The 19,988-nt window shown below is 46.8% G+C and overlaps 1 protein-coding gene across 1 annotated transcript in view; it reads left to right on the plus strand.

The window, feature by feature from the left end:
* The window catches only part of SH3RF3 (SH3 domain containing ring finger 3), a 383,766-nt gene that overhangs the window by 312,186 nt on the left and 51,592 nt on the right, over window positions 1-19,988 (plus strand). Inside the window, exon 9 of the mRNA XM_021680271.1 lies at window positions 6,505-6,839. Within this exon, the coding sequence (XP_021535946.1) occupies window positions 6,505-6,839 (335 nt within the window). The remainder of the gene's footprint in view (window positions 1-6,504; window positions 6,840-19,988) is intronic.

A 19,988-nucleotide genomic window follows, 5' to 3' on the forward strand; every position in this document is an offset into this window, starting at 1 on the left:
GGATCATTCCCTGCCTATTTTCAGACCACAATGCTTTGAAACTAGAACTCAATCACAAGAGGAAAGTCAGAAAGAACTCAAGTACATGGAGGCTAAAGAGCATCCTACTAAAGAATGAATAGGTCAACCAGGAAATTAAAGAAGAATTTAAAAAATGCATGGAAACCAATAAAAATGAAAACACAATTGTTCAAAATCTTTGGGATGCAGCAAAGGCAGTCCTAAGAGGAAAGTATATAGCAATACAAGCCTTTCTCAAGAAACAAGAAAGGTCTCAAATACACAACCTAACTCTACACCTAAAGGAGCTAGAGAAAGAACAGCAAATAAGGCCTAAACCCAGCAGGAGAAGAGAAATAATAAAGATCAGAGCAGAAATCAATGAAATAGAAACCAAAAGAACAGTAGAACAGATCAACGAAACTAGGAGCTGGTTCTTTGAAAGAATTAACAAGATTGATAAACCCCTGTCCAGATTCATCAGAAAGAAAAATGACCCAAATCAACAAAATCATGAATGAAAGAGGAGAGATCACAACCAATACCAAAGAAATACAAACAATTATAAGAACATATTATGAGCAACTATATGCCAGCAAATTAGATAATCTGGAAGAAATGGAGGCATTGACAGAGATGTATGAACTACCAAAACTGAACCAGGAAGAAATAGAAAACCTGAACAGACCTATAACCACTACAGAAATTGAAGCAGTCTTCAAAAATCTCCCAAAAAACAAAAGCCCAGGGCCAGATGGCTTCCCAGGGGAATTCTACCAAACATTTAAAGAAGAATGAATACCTATTTTTCTGAAACTGTTCCAAAAAATAGAAATGGAAGGAAAACTTCCAAACTCATTTTATGAGGCCAACATTACCTTGATCCCAAAACCAGACAAAGACCCCATCAAAAAGGAGAATTACAGACCAATATCCTTGATGAACATGGATGCAAAAATTCCCACCAAAATACGAGCCAATAGGATCCAACAGTACATTAAAAGGATTATTCACCACGACCAAGTGGGATTTATCCCTGGGCTGCAAGGTTGGTTCAACATCCGCAAATCAATCAACATGATACAATACATTAACAAAAGAAAGAACAAGAATCATATGATCCTCTCAATAGATGCAGAAAAAGCATTTGACAAAGTACAGCATCCTTCTTGATCAAAACTCTTCAGAGTATAGGCATAGAGGGTACATACCTCAATATCATAAAAGCCATCTATGAAAAACCTACAGCGAATATCATTCTCAATGGGGAAAAACTGAGAACTTTCCCCCTAAGGTCAGGAACGCGGCAGGGATGTCCACTCTCACCACTGCTATTCAACATAGTATTGGAAGTCCTAGCCACAGCAATCAGACAACAAAAAGAAATCAAAGGCATCCAAATTGGCAAAGAAGAAGTCAAACTCTCACTGTTTGCAGAAGATATGATACTTTATGTGGAAAACCCCAAAGACTCCACCCCAAAACTGCTAGAACTCAGACAGGAATTCAGTCAAGTGGCAGGGTATAAAATCAATGCACAGAAGTCAGTGGCATTCCTATACACCAACAACAAGACAGAAGAAAGAGAAATTAAGGAGTCGGTCCCATTTACAATTGCACCCAAAACCATAAGATACCTAGGAATAAATCTAACCAAAGAGACAAAGGATCTGTACTCAGAAAACTATAAAATACTCATGAAAGAAATTGAGGAAGACACAAAGAAATGGAAAAACGTTCCATGCTCATGGACTGGAAGAACAAATATTGTGAAGATGTCAATGCTACCTAGAGCAATCTACACATTCAATGCAATCCCCATCAAAATACCATCCACTTTTTTCAAAGAAATGGAACAAATGATCCTAAAATTTGTATGGAACCAGAAAAGACCCCGAATAGCCAGAGGAATGTTGAAAAAGAAAAGCAAAGCTGGTGGCATCACAATTCCGGACTTCCAGCTCTATTACAAAGCTGTCATCATCAAGACAGTATGGTACTGACACAAAAACAGGCACATAGATCAATGGAACAGAATAGAGAGCCCAGAAATGGACCCTCAACTCTATGGTCAACTAATCTTCGACAAAGCAGGAAAGAATGTCCAATGGGAAAAAGACAGTCTCTTCAACAAATGGTGTTGGGAAAATTGGATAGCCACATGCAGAAGAATGAAACTGGACCATTTCCTCACACCACACACAAAAATAGACTCCAAATGGTTGAAAGACCTCAATGTGAGACAGGAATCCATCAAAATCCTAAAGGAGAACACAGGCAGCAACCTCTTCGACCTCAGCTGAAGCAACTTCTTCCTAGAAACATCGCCAAAGGCAAGGGAAGCAAGGGCAAGAATGAACTATTGGGACTTCATCAAGATAAAAGCTTTTGCAAAGCAAAGGAAACAGTCAAGAAAACCAAAAGACAACCGACAGAATGGGAGAAGATATTTGCAAATGACATATCAGATAAAGCACTAGTATCCAAAATCTATAAAGAACTCATCAAACTCAACACCCAAAGAACAAAGAATCCAATCTAGAAATGGGCAGAAGACATGAACAGACATTTTTCCAAAGAAGACATCCAAATGGCCAACAGACACATGAAAAAGTGATCAATATCACTCGGCATCAGGGAAATCCAAATCAAAACCTCAATGAGATACCACTTCACACCAGTCAGAATGGCTAAAATTAACAAGTCAGGAAACGACAGATGTTGGCGGGGATGCGGAGAAAGGGGTACCCTCCTACACTGTTGGTGGCAATGCAAGCTGGTGCAGCCATTCTGGAAAACAGTATGGAGGTTCCTCTAAAAGTTGAAAATAGAGCTACCATACGATCCAGCAATTGCACTACTGGGTATTTACCCCAAAGATAAAAAAGTAGGGATCCGAAAGGGTACATGCACCCCGATGTTTATAGCAGCAATGTCCACAATAGCCAAACTGTGGAAAGAGCCAAGATGTCCATCGACAGATGAATGGATAAAGAAGAAGTGGTATATATATATACAATGGAATATTATGCAGCCATCAAAAGGAATGAGATCTTGCCATTTGCAACGACGTGGATGGAACTGGAGGGTATTATGTTGAGTGAAATAAGTCAAACAAGACATGTATCATATGACTTCACTGATATGCGGAATTCTTAATCGCAGGAAACAAACTGAGGGTTGCTGGAGTGGGGGGTGGGGTGGGAGGGATGGGGTGACTGGGTGATAGACACTGGGGAGGGTATGTGATCTGGTAAGCGCTGTGAATTGTGTAAGACTGTTGAATCTCAGATCTGTACCTCTGAAACAAATAATGCAATATATGTTAAGAAAAAAAAAAGAAGAAGAAGGTAGCAGGAGGGGAAGAATGAAGGGAGGGAAATCAGAGGGGTAGACGAACCATGAGAGATGATGGACTCTGAAAAACAAAGTGAGAGTTCTAGAGGGGAGGGGCTTGGGAGGATGGGTTAGCCTGGTGATGGGTATTGAGGAGGGCACATTCTGCATGGAGCACTGGGTGTTATGTACAAACAATGAATCATGGAACACTACATCTAAAACTAATGATGTAATGTATGGGGATTAACATAAGAATTAAAAAAAAGAGTAAAGAATAGAATAAAATGTTAAAAATGTTTTAAAAAAATAAAATAAAATATAAAGCACATGTGGGATGACACAGCAGTGAACTGAGTGACATCCAATGGGATTTACGTACTCTAGAGTTGCTGGAGCATGCCAAAGGTTTACAGAGGAGAGGCAAAGGGGAACAGAGACTATGGAGTAAGAGCATTTTCTCAGACTGCCTGCCTCATATGAAAGGCAGGTTGCTTTGGCATTGCTAACCAGTAGGATGACTAGAGCTATAGCAGTCTAGGTCAGTCTGAGGTTGGGTGGCACAGGGTGAGTGAACCTGAGGATAAATCCTACCGAGGATCAGTGGAATCCCACATTCTTCTACCAGCTAGTGTAATGAGTCATGCTCCTCTTTCTCATAGAGGATTTTTATCTTCTCCAGTGGTTCAATTCTGTAAAATCTGAAGAGATATTTTAATTGAGGTTCTCTTTCCTCAAAGACTTGTTCATTCATTCAAGAAATTTATCAAGCACCTGGTGCATGCTGCGCACCAGTCCAGCTGTTGGAATATATTCATGAACTACACAGCAAGTGTCGCTCCCTCGTGGAGCTCAGCTTGTAGCGGGCAGAGTCAACACACAATGAAGAGGCATATCATAGAGACTGTTAAGAGCAGATAGTGCCCTGGGAGGAAAGGGAAATGGAAGCAGGGCAAGAGGGGCTGGGATTGCAGAGCAGCAGCCTGCACTGTTCAGTGGGTTGGCAACAACAGGGCTCTCTGGGAGGGCAGTGTCTGTGGTGATGGAAGCAGGTGAGGGGACGTGTGACTCTGGAGAAGAGCGTTCTGTGCCACAGTCTCTGAGGTGAGAGAGAGCCTGTGTTGGGGGAACAACCAGGAGGCTGGAGTGACTGAGGGAAGGAACAAGGGAGGATGTCAAAGAGATTGCCTGGCAGGCCGGCTTAGAACTTTCTGGAACACCCTCTCCTCTTTTGCATTGGGTTTGGCAGGGTGATGTGGCAGGCATGTGGAAGCCAGCCAGAAGTGGAGGGGAGTGGTGTGGGACTCGGCGGAAGAATCTGGAGCAGGGCTCACAGCCTCTCTGCATTCTCTCCACACCCGGCCACGCTCCACAGGGAGAGAGACCAAGGCCAGGCAACCAGGAAAACACATCCCATATCCCCAAAGCCCTGCCACGGCACAAAACAGCCCACCCTCAGGGGGAGCGAAAACATCTTTTCTGGAGCAGCCCCTGCAGGCTCTCGAGCCCAAGTGATTGCTCTTGCCTGGCCCAGCCACGACTTCTCGTTCCAGGGCCGGGGGGCTGGGGTGAAGGAGAGTTCAGACAGCTGGGGAGAGGCAGACAGATGGTCCCAGGAGCACTGTCCAAGTCACGGGTTACCTCGTGCTGACTGAGTGAGCCCAGTGGCTTCATCGATCTGCATAGTTGCCTAACCTGGTCTTTTGAAATGTGGGGCCACATTGAGTGAGGATTCAAACCCACCCCAAACCCTGAATACTTTTAAAACCATAAATCAGTCTTTATTTATTTCACCTCCTAGAAACAGAGGTGGCAGCGACAGTCCCTGCATCCCGGAGATCCCGGGATCACATAACTAGCTCTCACGGCTCTTCCCATGCAATGCCATCAGAGGGAAGAGGCCTGCCTTGCATGTGACGGGGCTCTGGTTGGTCGTGCCAAGTTACTTCACACGCCAGGGAAATGCTGTGAGGATTTATGAGTAGATCATCTATTCAGGGCATATTTGGGGGCTGAGAATATTGTTTTGCTTTATCACGTGTATTTTTTCATATTGCAAAGCCACGAATGCCATGAATTCTGGTGGTAGAAAGTAAGGACAGTGTAAGGTGTAATTTTTCTCTGGGTGACAGTGCAAAAATGCTGTAATCCGAGTTGCCCAATGTTGCATGGGACAAATGGTATGAAGTGATGTGGGCTGCCACAACCTGTGTCTCCCTTTGGGTCACCAGCCCAGGCCACAAATCACCGTTCCTCCCGTGTGCCTCACTCTGTCCCCCTGTATATTTCTTCTCTGATTGGTAAGGAGACAGTTCTTCAAAATCACTAACACAAGCTGCAGCAAGATTCATTTTAATTCAGTGCTGTGTTTAGAAGGGACTTTATGTTTTCAAATGGTGGATTTTTACAAATGTCAGGCCTTCAGACCCTTACCATCCTTAGGAGGCATTTTTGCTGGCAGTAGGGGCAGATTCGTCATTGTGAGGTTCCTGTTCTATAAATCCAGAAACTGTTGTTTCGGGGTGTAGGCAAGGCGACAGCCACCGGCAGATCGCGGTGAGAGGGGTGATGGCTCGCCCCAAGGCTGCAGCTGCCTTCCTCCTGTGACTGTCACCAGCTAAAGCTGCCGCACGTGCTCGGCCCAAGCTCAGCCGGCTCAAATACCAAGTGTGAACAGAGTTCCGGGTTACAGCTCTGGGGTCGAGACCAACCAGGGCCAGGCTCTTGGCAGTGATCACCTTACAGGGAGTGGTGTCTAATAGTTCTGGGGCATCTTGGGGCTTCTTCAGGATTGTCACAGGCCTTACTTTTATGAACGTTTTCACAAGGGCGTTGCAAGAGAACTTGTGAGTGTATTAGTTCATCTTAGCAGAGGAAACCAGTTAGAAGGCTTCATGGGAAGCTGGGAACATGCCCACGCTCGTGGCAACCTTGGAAAAGATGTTTTCGCTCCCCCTGAGGGTGGGCTGTTTTGTGCCGTGGCAGGGCTTTGAGGATATGGGATGTGTTTTCCTGGTTGCCTGGCCTTGGTCTCTCTCCCTGTGGAGCGTGGCTGGGTGTGGAGAGAATGCAGAGAGGCTGTGAGCCTGAGGAACGAGTCCGTGGCGATTGTATTGCCATGGCAAACTAACCTTGAAACCCTACTCTCTCTCCAACCTCATGCTCCAGCTGCCCACTCCTCAGCCCAGGCCCAGGACCGACCAACGGCCACCGTGTCGCCCCTGCGCACCCAGAACTCCCCATCCCGCCTGCCCGCCGCCAGCCTCAGGCCCCACTCGGTGGTGTCCCCGCAGCACGTGCACCAGCCTCCCGTGCAGACGGTCATCGGGGCCCCGTGCCCCCGACCAGCCATCCCGCTCACATCCGCAGCGTCCGCCGTCACACCTCCCAATGTCAGTGCCGCCAACCTCAATGGGGAGACCGGAGGGGGGCCTGCCAGTGGCCTGTCATCGTCCAGCCCCACCAACACCGGATGCAAACCAGATGACAAGAAAAATGAAAAGGTAAGTGGCCCATCCTGGGCGAGTCCTGGCTGTGGCCCAGCTGGTTATTTAATTCTTTGGCACCAGACATCAATGACATTTTGTAAAACTAAGGCTTGAATTAGGGCACCAAGTTCCTGCCCTCAGATGCTTCGGGCCTATGACAGAGATGGAGGCCAAACCAGCAAAGCAGCTGTCCTTGGAGTGGAATTCAGGCAGTCTTCAGGTTCTGGTAGGGCTGACCCGAGCCCAGCTATAGCTTTTATGCAAATCAGAAAAAAAGTATCGCTTCCTCAGAATGCTCTAATTCTGTCTGTTGGAAAATCACTGTAATATACTCATTTTGTTGGAACAAGATACTTATTGCCAGGTACCAGGATATAATAATAATAAATATATAAATCTATTTATGTACAGTGTGAACAGCTTCCCTTCCCTTCAATGTGTCATCCTTGTACAATCTACAACCTGTTCAACCACGTGGGACAGGCCTGTTTTCTGAGGAGAAACAAGAGGGGGATGCTGGTCTGATGGTTGGTATAGACAGCATTTTCAGCTAGTCTTTTACCTTGTGAAGGAAATTGGGCTTATTTCACAAAAGAAATCAGTCCAGTGAGCTTGGCTCTGTTACTACCCAGCTACACACTGGATTAGCCAGGATTAGAGTCCAGATTTCTAAATCAGTGCTGCCCAATAAAACTATAATTCAAGCTACCTAATTTAAAATCTTCTAGTAGCCACATTTTTAACAAGTTAAAATAATTTTTAAAATAAAATTAAAAGGTGAAATTCATTTTAATCGTATAATCTATTAAACCCAGTATCTAAAAATATTATCATTTCAACATGTAATCTGTATAAGAAAAATGTTGATGAGGTGTTTTGCCATTTTTCACATTCAGTCTTTAAAACCCAGGGAGACATCTGCGGGGCTCACGGGCCACTGCACTGCCCATTGCTGTCCTGGACAGTGCGGACCCACATCTCCAGCTGGGAACTACTCTCTTCATTGCCTTGCTGTATGAACAACGTATTCTCATTCCCTCTTGGCTCTACCACATGATGTGGATCTTTGAAAACCTTTCTATATAAAACCAGTCTTCCTTTTTTTTTTTAAAGATTTTATTTATTTATTTGATAGAGAGAGAGTGCATACAAGCAGGGGAAGCGGCAGAGGGAGAGGGAGAAGCAGGCTCCCTGCAGGGAGCCCAATGTGGGGCTCGATCCCAGGACCCTGGGATCATGACCTGAGCCGAAGACAGATGCTTAACTGACTGAGCCACCCAGGCGCCCTAAAACCAGTCTTCTGATGAGAGTGTGCGAGGCAGAGTTGGGCTGAGGCCTGCCACACAGGATGGTGTATTCAGGGCCAGGACAACCTCTCCTGTCCCTTGAGGATGTACCAAAACCAGCGTTGGCTGCCCAGTCCACTTGCCCAGTGCCCTGGAGGCATGCCCACCAGCTCACATCCTGTGCTCAGCAGGAGCCCAGAGGCCTCTCAGAGCTGTGCACACCAGATTCCTCAGAGACCTCGGATCGGTGGTGCTCAGGCCTCATCACCACCTGTCTCACCTGGTCCAGAGGAATATTATGCCCAAACTTGGGAGTGTAGAAGAGGCCTCAGTCATAGCCACTGTTACTGTGCTCTCAGTCAGCACAGCTCAAGTCCCCTTGAGACCAGCAGGGTCCCAGATACGAAGTGAAATGGTTGCTCTGTGGTTTGTGTCCATGTCTGTTTGCAGATCCCTTAGGTCTTGGTCTGCTCCCTTCCACCTTGCAGCCTGGTTAGGAGGTGTAGCTGGGTCTCATCGGGAGGCAGAAGTGGGGGTGCAAGCCCACACTCTCACTTGGCCATGCTTCCTGAAAGACTAGATCTTACAGGCCTTAAACAGGGATGGACTTGGAAAGGGGAGGGCAATCATAGTTTTGTAAACATTTCTGGTTTTTTACCAAAAAATTCCCTCTGTCTAGTTTGCAAAAGAGATAGGGCTAGTGTCAGGAGGGCTCATGACAATAGAGTCAGGCTAGGAGGAGTCTACATGGAGAGCGATATTACTCACCGTCTTGCCTTCTTAAGCGTGTTGCTAAGGAAAACCAGCGCTGGGCCTGCTCTCAACATTCCCAGCCTGTTAGACACTTAGCGGGCATTTTGTTTTCACTCAGGGTTCACTCTCTGCTAACAGTTCTCCTACATCATCAAGGAAGAGTTGAGTCCAGGGGACACCCAGAGGGTCCCTCCTGATGAAAGGCACTGTGGAAGGAAGCCCTGCTTCCAGAAGGAAAGCAGCAGAGATGTGCACTTCACTCGGGCAGCAGAAATGCACAGCCGACGCCAGCCTGGAGCGGCCACGCTCAGAGCTGGGCGCTGACTGCCCACGGCCCGGGGCTGTCCATGCTGTGCTCCCACATGGGAAGTGAAATGGACATTGCCAGATGAAGCGAGCACGTGTTCGTGGGGATGGCAGTAATCGTCCACCTCAAACCCCAGTGGAGAAATACTGTACATCGTCCTTCCACGTGTTATGTGTGGTTTTCACTTCTCCCCTCTCAAACAAAGCATAAACAAAAAAAAGCACTAGTCTGAAAAAAACACCTGTTAATGGTTTTTCCTTTTGTATTCCCAGTAGAATTTCTCCTACCTTATAGTAAAGTGCAAAACATCCACAGTTGCCATTCCTAGCAGAAGAGCCAAAATGGTAGCTGTTCCCGTGAACCCATGTGGTGTGCTCCAAGCCAGGCCGAGTGGGGCCTTGTGCCCCTTGTGCCACGCCACCACCCCCCACCCCCGCTGGGACCGCAACTGAACAGATTTCCCCCACTTTGAAAACACAGCAGTTGGCTTCACATCTATTTCTGGGTAACCCCATCACAGATGTGCCCATCTCTAATTACAGTGGAATTTAAGTAATTTGCAGTATTCTCCAGGTTGTTTCTGTTAATGAATTTTCCTCTGAAAAAGGCGGACCTCCCAGCCCTGCTGCCCGTGGAGACCGAAACCACAGCACTTGTGTGTTTTCACAGTGCCGAGCTCTTCTGGAATTCTTGTGCCCTTGGAAGCATGGGCACGAGAGAGAAGACTGACTGATGGGTCTCCTGGCCCCTGAGGTAGCAGCAGGGGTGATTGTCTCCTAGGAGCATGGGAGATTTATTCCCAGGCATCCCAGCATGTGGGATACAAAGAGGCCCCGCACACCTGGCTCACGTGCTTTGATTGCTATGGAGATCCCTGGGAGGCTGGTGCTCTGCTGGTTCTACCCTTGGGGATTGGGCTTCTCAGCCCTGCTACAGGCAGGCCTTGCTCATCGGCCCTGCTTGGCCCACTTTTGGGTTGAGGCCTCCAGAGAGACTCAAGGGCTGACAGGGTGGGGACTCTTTCTATAAATTGGATCCTGAGCCAGAGCTCTTCTCTGGGCCCAGGGCTTCTGCCAGAGTGTGCAGCCTCCAGCCTCTCTCCCAGAGGCTCTTCCTGCCCATCTTCCTGGTCCTATGGCTTCCTGCAGGAGCTGCCCTGTGGCCCGGCTGCTGGCACAGAGCAGCTCCAGCCTCCTGGAGAGCGGCCCACTTCTGCTAGCAGTGCCCAGTCCAGAGGTATACCCCTGTGCCTCGGCCCTGGAGCCCACAGTGAAAGACTGGAGGGCTTCCTGGCACCTGTGCCAGGACAAGGGTACACAGAGGATGGGCCTGAGATGGGGGAGTTCTGATCCAGGGATTCACTCAGAGCCGTGGACAACACTAGGGACTCTTCCAGCATCTGGAGCCATTTGGGCTGATCGGGGATCTGTTCTGCTTGGGGACAGATCTGTTGGGGATGGAAGAGGGCCCTCCTCCAAGAAGACCTGGGAAAGACATATGTTGTATAGCTGCAGGGTACTCCAGGCTGGATGGATCCCTTCCCTGTCTCCCAGGTTGGAAACAGTAGAGGCAACCGGGGCATGAGGAGGACCTCAGGGCACAGAGAAGACCCCAAGGCATGCGAAAGACCCCAGAATATGGAAATCATGAAAGTTACAATCTTCAGAAGGTACAGCCGGTGGGCATCATTGGAGGTCTTCCCATCCAAGGACTTGGGTCTAGTGTTTCTGAAGAAGGGACTGGATACAACTTTTGGAGTCATCTTTTGGTACCCACAGATCAAAGAGTGGAAAGAAAATCTTGGAAGAATTTTAAGATGATCTGTAGTATTTAAGTTAACCCCTTCGTGCTTAAATCCATTTCTGTGCTTGAAACAACCATCAAATACCACCCATCATGTCCATCCATGACTTTTCTGTTTCTGAGGCCTTGGTGAACATTCAGCACCAGATGATATGGATCAGTTATCGCTCGGGGTCAACTCCATGGGAAAGTCATCGGAAAGAGAGCACTGTGCCCCCAGACAGAGGCCACGGTCAGTGACTAGCAGCAGTGGCTGAGGAAGGAAGTAGAAGATCATGGCCCTCCTGAAAGCCAGGAAGCTTTCCCCGGCCTTCTGGCTAGAAGTCACTCACTCATCCCTCTCTCTCCTGTTTATTACAAGGTGCATGTATGTGGTCCAGGCAGAGTGCTGGGCCCTGGGACTCTATAGCGAGAGAAGATTCTGCCCTGGCATGGAGGGACACTGAGTCTAGTACTGGAATGCAGGCTGGTAAGCAGGCAACTGGGATAGAGTGTGACAGGTCTGGGGACAGGGAAGTTTCCTGGGGGGGGAGGGGGGAAGGTTCTGCCTGACAGGTAGGAGGACATTCCAGGCTGAGGGATGTTTCCCAAAGATAAGGAGCCCAGGAGCAGGTGGGAGGGAGCAAGGCAGATCTAGAAGGGCCTTGAGATCAGCCACACACTGTTGAGCAGTTTGAGTTGTTGGATGCTGGCTAAGAAGGTATAGTTTGAGTTGTTGGGTACTAGCTAGGAAGGTGGGATTTAAGGTCTGATCAAAGGAGGTTAGCTGTGCTCCTTCCCACCTCTGAGTTCTGGACCCCTCACTGTCTCTGTTCTTCCTGCTCAGGTAACTGTGTCTCGCTCCATGACAGCCCCTCTGACTGGTGCCTTGCTTCCCTTCAGTGCTCTCCTTGGTGTCAGCATACCGTTTCTGGGACCACTGGCTCCAGCAGTATCTTTCAAACCACACGTTCAAAAGTGTCCCAATCATGAGTCACCAAACCAATTTAGTGGATTTGGACCAACCTTTTTTTAGATCGAATAGCAGACACAGAATGAAGTAGAATAGACTAGATCGGCATGCATTGCATACAGGAGGGATCAGTATATTTTGGGAAAATGATGGGTGTTGTGTGCTGAGTCCTGATTTCCAAAAAGTCTCAGAGCCCTGATCTATAGACCCTGAAGAGTGCCTTGCTTCTAGAAAGCATCTGGTGATATTTGTAGACTAAAGGAAGATGGGAAAACTGTTGTCAATGAGTTTTCACTCCCATGACTTCTGAGAAATTCTTCACTTTATAGGCCAGAAGAAAGTTAACTTTCTGTGTATGGATGAAATAGTTTCAGGTCCACAGAGTAATAGAATATTGGAACTGGAAAGAGCCTCTGAAGATCTTTTCATTAAATTCCTCTTTTTCGGTGATGCTCCTGAGACTCAGAGATGTTGAGAGGTTTGCCAGGGGTCACACAGCAAGCATCAGCATTGGAGCTGGCACAAGGACTCTGGTTTCCCAACCCCTTTGTCAGCGTTGCTTGGATCCGATGTGCTGACTTGTGGTGGCCTCTCCAGTCTCCGTGAGGCTAAGGCCTCAGGTGGTTTTTGGCTTGTCCAGGTGTCCTGCAGAGAGAGGTCAGGGATAGCACTGGCAGGAGGCTGTGGGCTGTGCCCAGCAGAGGGGAGTGTGACCTGAGGGTCTGCCTTCTTGTTCCACACTGAGCTTACCAGCAGCCAGAGCCCACCTGGCAGTGAACCATTTGATCAAATCCACATGAATGGCACAACCTTTATACTTAAGGCTTTGGGGAGCTGGTCTGAAAGGAACAGCTGACCTGACAGAATGACCAACAACAGCAGCAGCTAGGCCTGGCCTGCAGCAGGGATGTTACAGGAAGTGTGTTTGTAGCTGAATTTTGAACTTGTTCTGTGTTATCTACATCCCACCCATTTAAGAGCATAACAAGGCATGTATTACATAGGGTTACAATTATATTTTCAGTGAAAACCCAGGCATGTGCAATATAAAGAAATCTTGAGGGTGAAGCTCTTTAGAACAACCAGGCAGTTTTTTCTAAATTGAGGAATCCCTGGTTTATGAATCATTTTCTCTCCAGTTGGGCTCACTGCAGTAAGCAAGCCTTTCCTTGTGCTCTAAAACGCAGACTGGAAGGGGTGCTACTGCAAGCTCTGTAACCAACCTCTCAGTGGCTGCCAGTGTGTTTCCAATTTTGAGACAGGCAGATACCCTCCTGCTGTCACACACGCTACCTGCATGAGCCCCACCAACCAAACCAGTGTGGAGGACGTGTCCCGCTGTGTCAGATGACTTAATCGGAGGTGGGGATGGGCTGGGGCTGACCTCACCAGGTCTGAATTCCGCTGTAGGCCCATCTCTTGCAGGAAGAGTTGCCCCTGGCTTGCTTGCAGGTCAGGCCCAAACATGCGGAGACCCTCAGGGCAGTGCTGTGTCACAGGTGCGGCCACAGCAGAAGACGGTGACTTGTGAAGCATGGTTGGGCCCACAGACCCCTGTGGCACATCTTCATGGGCTTCGGGAACCCCATCTGCCCCACAAGTGAGTTGCTAAGCAGTCTGGCGGTCATTTGGTCAGCCGTGGGCTGTGGAAGCCCGCTTCCTTCCGGGAACACCCATGCCGGGCAGCTCTGATTGCCCTTGGCACTGGTGTTGGCACTCTGGCTGGGCTGTGGGTCCCTTTCTGACCGCTGTGGGCCACTAGGAGTCCCAACGACTTCAGACCCCCTCCTCTCCTCCCTGTGCTTGGACTGCCTTCTGTGGGATGAAGAAAGCTGCTATTTAGCTTATGAGTAATTTTTAGGCTGAAAATGAACCCATCCTGAAAGCACGAACGAACCCCAGCTGTCAAAACAAAGCCATTCTGAAGTTTTGTAGGCAACTTATTTTTGGAAGGGAGCGTGCTGCTGGAGTGTCACGTCCCTGATGACAAGGACAGAACCTCTTCCTCATGCCTGTCAGAGCACAGACCCCCAGGCAAGAGAGTGGCCCCACCCCATTTGTGGAGAGCTCAGAGGCAGCTCTGATCCAAGGAGGTTAGACCTTCTCCGGGGGTTGACTCTCTCCCAAGAAGGCACCACGGGGCCAAGCCGTTCCCCCAGCTCTCCCATAGAAACCCCCAGCTTTTGTTCTGTGGTGAGGTTCAATCCAGTGCACTTCCAGCTGTCTGCTTGGTAGGGTGCTGGGGACCCTTTCAGGGCACAGATGTGGACACGGAGGTCCAGGTAGCCATGTGGCCTGCCCAAGGCCATGCGGCTAGTCATCACTGGGAATGAAGCCAGACCCCTTGGTGCTCAGGCAGGTGCCACTCCCTCTCCTCTGCCTCTGTCAGTCAGCTTCTCCTGTTGGGGGCCCAGGGGCTCCTGCCATGGAGCAGTCAGGTCTGGTCCAGATAAAAGAAGGCACAGACTGATTAATGAGCACAGAGGGTGTGTCTGGGGTGCAGCTGCCAGGTGTAAATCAGGGCCCTTCTATTTATCCACCAACCATGTGACATTGAGCTCCCTCACCTTCCTGTGCCTCTGTTTCCTTACCTGTAAAATGAGGATGATTGCACCTATCACCCTGAGTTTTGGGGAGGAGTAAATTAGTTAATCTCACAAATGTTCAGCCTAGTATTTGGAACAAAAACACTAGAAATCATTATTAAGAATCCGATAATTAACTGAAGGCCAGATCCCATAAAAGTTAGGAGATAGATACAGATATAAAACATATCCCTGAGGCTTCTAATAAAAGATTAAAAGGGCATTTGATTTTGCAGTTTTAGAAAAAAGACACTTAACATGGCCAAATGGAGAGATGTGGGCTACTCAAAAATGAACCTGAATTGATTGGTGTAATCTCTTAGCAAAATGGTAATTACTCATCTCCTCAGCCACTAGTGCTTCCATTTTCTGATTTATTTTTCCTATGTCCACTGAGAAACATAGCTATAAAGCGGTTTTTTAAGGTGTCAGTTTTGTACCTGACATTTAGCCTAAATAATGAATGGGAGCTCAAGAAAACTATTTTAGTCAGAAGTCACGTTTCAACTGCAAAGCATTAAACCAGAATTCATTTTTAAAATAGTAATAAACTAGCAATGGAGAAGAATTTCTGATTACTGGTAATCATACGTGGGAGTTCTGTGATTCTCCCCAGAGGGCAGAGCCCACCATAACACATCAAGATTGTTGGTGGATTTTACACTCTAGTGACACATGACCCAGCCCTCCTGGACAACCAAGAGATGACTGTGATAGCAAGGTTGGTGATGTGGGTTGTAGGCATGCAAGTGGCAAAGAGCCACGGAGCACACTTCATTCCCACAGCAAGTTTGGATTCTGTTCTGCAAAATTCTATTGCTGTTACTACCTCTTTTTCATGATGTAGCTTCACATTCCTCATAAAGACAAGGTACTTTTTTCTAGTCTTCCCTGCCAAGGGAAAAACTCAGCCAGTGGAGTCAGTTATAAAGAAAAACATATACACACACCCCATAAACCACACCAGAGGGTAACGCCTGCAAGAGTGGACCCAACAGGCTGTCCTTCCCAGAAGGCAAACAATGTCTGCTTGATGGGGCATCTCTCATATTCTAGAGAACTTGTGAGTGCCTTCCATTTTGTCACATAACTGAAGGCAATGATAAGAAAGAACAGAGTGCTGGTGTCATCGTTTTGTTTGCTGTGGTTTTATTTTGTTTTGTTGGTGCTCACCACCCAGGCAGTGGTGGCAGGGGTGAGGGCATTGTACCAACTCATTGAGATAAGACAACTTTATACCATCTTTTCCCTCTGGGGTGAAGTCACTCATGGGGCAGACTTGATTTTTGTTTACCTGATATTTTATGCGCTTAGTAATTCCAGGCCATGTCTTAGAAATTTACAAGATACATTTGCATATAGCATGAGAATGAAGTCCATTAATCTTTTTAGAGGATTCACACTCTTTCTGTCCTTCTCAAGTAGAACTAATGGGTCAATTTAATGAAAACATTATTGCTTTCCAATCTCTTTGTATGAGCCAGCAGTGATGACTAGATTACTGGTTTACATCAACTTTCTTCTGATTCTTGGTTCTCTCCTTCACTTTGTATCACCTTAGACAAATCACTTAGACTTCAGTTTGTTTAATATTAAAATAGGAATAATATCTTCTGCTATTAAAAATTAATTATTGATTGTATCAGTCAGAACTCTCAAGAGGAGGAGGGGGGAAAGATGGCGGAGTAGGGGACCATATTTCAACTGGTCCCCGGAATTGAGCTGGATATCTACCAGACCACTCTGAGCACCCACGAAACCAGCCTGAGATGTAAGATCTGGATCTCTACAAACAGAATATCGCAGGCAGTTGGTTTTGAGGTACGAAGTGGAGAGCCGTGATTCTGCGGGCAGATTTCGGAGGATAAACGGCAGTGGGAGGGTACCTGGACGTGGGGATCCTACACCGCTGGAGAGTGACAGCCTCACACGCTGCGGACAGGGCACACTCTCGCAGACTGGTAGCATCAGGAAAGAACTTTAGGGCAGCCCCCGGGTGGAAAACCAGAGCGGCGGGGTCGCGCACACGCAAACTGCAGCCCCCCGGACAGAAACTGGAGTGACGGTCACCCGCACACGAACTGCAGCCTCCAAGATGGAAACCCGGTGGTCCGGGTCACACCAGTGAACTGCAACCCCCGGGGTGGAAACCCCACGCGGCAGAGTCGCGTGCGCGAATGGGGAGCGGCTGGCGGTTTTAGAAACACAAAGGGCAGAGACATGCCCCGACCTGGAGGCAGGACTGGGGGCACTGCGGAGGGGTGTACAACCCAGGACGCTGCAGTTTATAGCAGCACGGACAGAAACGGAGACAGTGTGGCCTGGAGAGCACACTGAAGAACAGACTGCAGTCTCTCTGCTCTGAGGCAGAGGGTTGGAAATGGTCTCTTCTGCTCTGACTCGCGGAAGAGATGCGGAAAGCCGCCAGGGAAAGGCGCCAGAGAACAAAAGCCCCAAAGACTGATTCCCACTGAGCCCATCCCTGGGCAAGGGCGCAGGGAAACTCCGCCCAAACAGGGTTACCTGAGTAACAGCACAGCAGGCCCCTCCCCCAGAAGACAGGCTGGGAAAACAAGAGGCCAGCAACCCTAAGGTCCCAAGAAAACAGGTGCATCTTGCTTGGGTTCTGGTCAATAATTTGGACTCTATACATTCCCTCAAACACCCATCAACAGAATGACTAGGAGGAGGAGCCCCCAAAACAGAAAAGACTCAGAGATTATGACTTATGCTGCAGATTTACAAATGGATGCAGATATAACCAAGATGTCGGAGATGGAATTCGGGCTAGCAATTGTGAAGACAATGGCTAGAATGGAAAAATCAATTAATGGCAACATAGAGTCTCTAAGGGCAGAAATAAAAAGTGAATTGGCAGAACTTAAAAATGCTATCAATGAGATCCAATCCAATCTAGATAATCTAACAGCTAGGGTAACTGAGACAGAAGAGAGAATAAGCAATCTGGAAGACAGTATAATAGATAAAAAGGGAAAAGAGGAGTCCAGGGAAAAACAACTCAGAATCCATGAAAATAGAATCAGAGAAATAAGTGACACCATGAGGCGTTCCAATGTCAGAATAATTGGAATCCCGGAGGGAGTGGAGAGAGAGACAGAGGGCTAGAAGATGTATTTGAGCAAATCGTAGCTGAGAACTTCCCTAATCTGAAGAATGAAACAAACATTCGAGTCCTAGAGGCAGAGAGGACCCCTCCTAAGATCAAGGAAAACAGGCCAACACCCTGGCATGTAATAGTAAAACTTGCAAATCTTAGAACCAAGGAAACCATCTTAAGGGCAGTTAGGGGGAAGAGATTCCTTACGTACAGAGGGAGGAACATCAGAATAACGTCAGACCTATCCACAGAGACCTGGCAAGCCAGAAAGGCCTGGCAAGACATATTCAGGGTACTAAATGAGAAGAACATGCAGCCAAGAATACTTTACCCAGCAAGGCTTTCATTTAGAATGGATGGAGAGATGCAGAGCTTCCACGACCGGCAAAGTTGAAAGAATATGTGAACACTAAGCCGGCCCTGCAAGAAATTTTAAGGGGGGTTCTATAAAAGGAGAAAGACCCCAAGAGTGATATACAACAGAAATTTACAGGGACAATCTATAAAAACAACGTCTTCACAGGCAACATAATGACAATTAATTCATATCTTTCAATAATCACTCTCAACGTGAATGGCCTAAACGCTCCCATAAAACGGCACAGGGTTGCAGATTGGATAAAAAGACAGGACCCATCCATATGCTGTCTACAAGAGACTCATTTTGAACCTAAAGATACATCCAGACTGAAAGTGAAGGGATGGAGATCTATCTTCCATGCCAGCGGACCTCAAAAGAAAGCTGGGGTAGCAATTCTTATATCAGACAAATTAGATTTTAAGCTAAAGAATGTAGTTAGAGACACAGAAGGACACTATATCATTCTTAAAAGGTCTATCCAACAAGAAGATCTAACAATTGTAAATATCTATGCCCCCAACATGGGAGCAGCCATCTACATAAGCCAACTGTTAACGAAAATAGTCATATTGAGAACAATACGTTAATTGTAGGAGACCTCAATACTCCACTCTCAGCAATGGACGGATAATCTAAGCAGAAAATCAACAAGGAAACAAGAGCTTTGAATGATACATTGGACCAGATGGACCTCATAGATATTTACAGAACATTCCACACTAAAACAACACAATACTCATTCTTCTCGAGCGCACACGGAACTTTCTCCAGAATAGACCATATACTGGGTCACAAATCAGGTCTCAACCTATACCAAAAGATTGAGATTATTCCCTGCATATTCTCAGACCACAATGCTCTAAAACTGGAACTCAATCACAAGAAAAAATTTGGCAGAAATTCAAACACTTGGAAGCTAAAGACCAGTCTGCTCAAGAATGTTTGGGTCAACCAGGAAATCAAAGAAGAACTTAAACAATTCATGGAAATCAATGAGAACGAAAACACATCGGTCCAAAACCTATGGGATACTGCAAAGGCAGTCCTAAGGGGGAAATACATAGCCACCCAAGCCTCATTCAAAAAAATAGAAAAATCCCGAATTCACCAACTAACTCTACACCTTAAAGAACTAGAGAAAAAGCAACAAACGATGCCTAAGCCACGCATTAGAAGGGAAATAATTAAAATTAGAGCAGAAATCAATGAATTAGAAACCAGAAACACAGTAGATCAGATCAATGAAACTAGAAGTTGGTTCTTTGAAAGAATTAATAAGATTGATAAACCACTGGCCAGACTTGTCCAAAAGAAGAGAGAAAGGACCCAAATTAATAAAATTATGAATGAAAGGGGAGAAATCACAACTAACACCAAGGAAATAGAAACAATTATTAGAAATTATTATCAACTATATGCCAATAAACTGAGCAATCTGGATGAAATGGAGGCCTTCCTGGAAACCTATAAGCTGCCAAGACTGAAACAGGAAGAAATTGACAACCTGAATAGGCCAATAACCAGTAACGAGATTGAAGCAGTGATCAAAAACCCCCCCAAAAACAAGAGTCCAGGGCCTGATGGATTCCCTGGGGAATTCTACCAAACATTCAAAGAAGAAATAATACCTATTCTACTGAAGCTGTTTCAAAAAATAGAAACAGAAGGAAAACTTCCAAACTCATTCTATGAGGCCAGCATTACCTTAATCCCCAAACCAGGCAAAGACCCCATCAAAAAGGAGAATTTCAGACCGATATCCCTGATGAATACGGATTCCAAAATCCTCAACAAAATCCTAGCTAATAGGATCCAACAATACATTAAAAGGATCATCCACCATGACCAAGTGGGATTTATCCCCGGATGCAAGGGTGGTTCAACATTCGCAAATCAATCAATGTGATAGAACACATTAATAAGCGGAGGGAGAAGAACCATATGGTCCTCTCAATTGACGCAGAAAAAGCATTTGACAAAATACAACATCCTTTCCTGA

This window comes from Neomonachus schauinslandi, chromosome 10 (genome assembly GCF_002201575.2).
Source record: "Neomonachus schauinslandi chromosome 10, ASM220157v2, whole genome shotgun sequence".
Taxonomy (NCBI): Eukaryota; Metazoa; Chordata; class Mammalia; order Carnivora; family Phocidae; genus Neomonachus; species Neomonachus schauinslandi.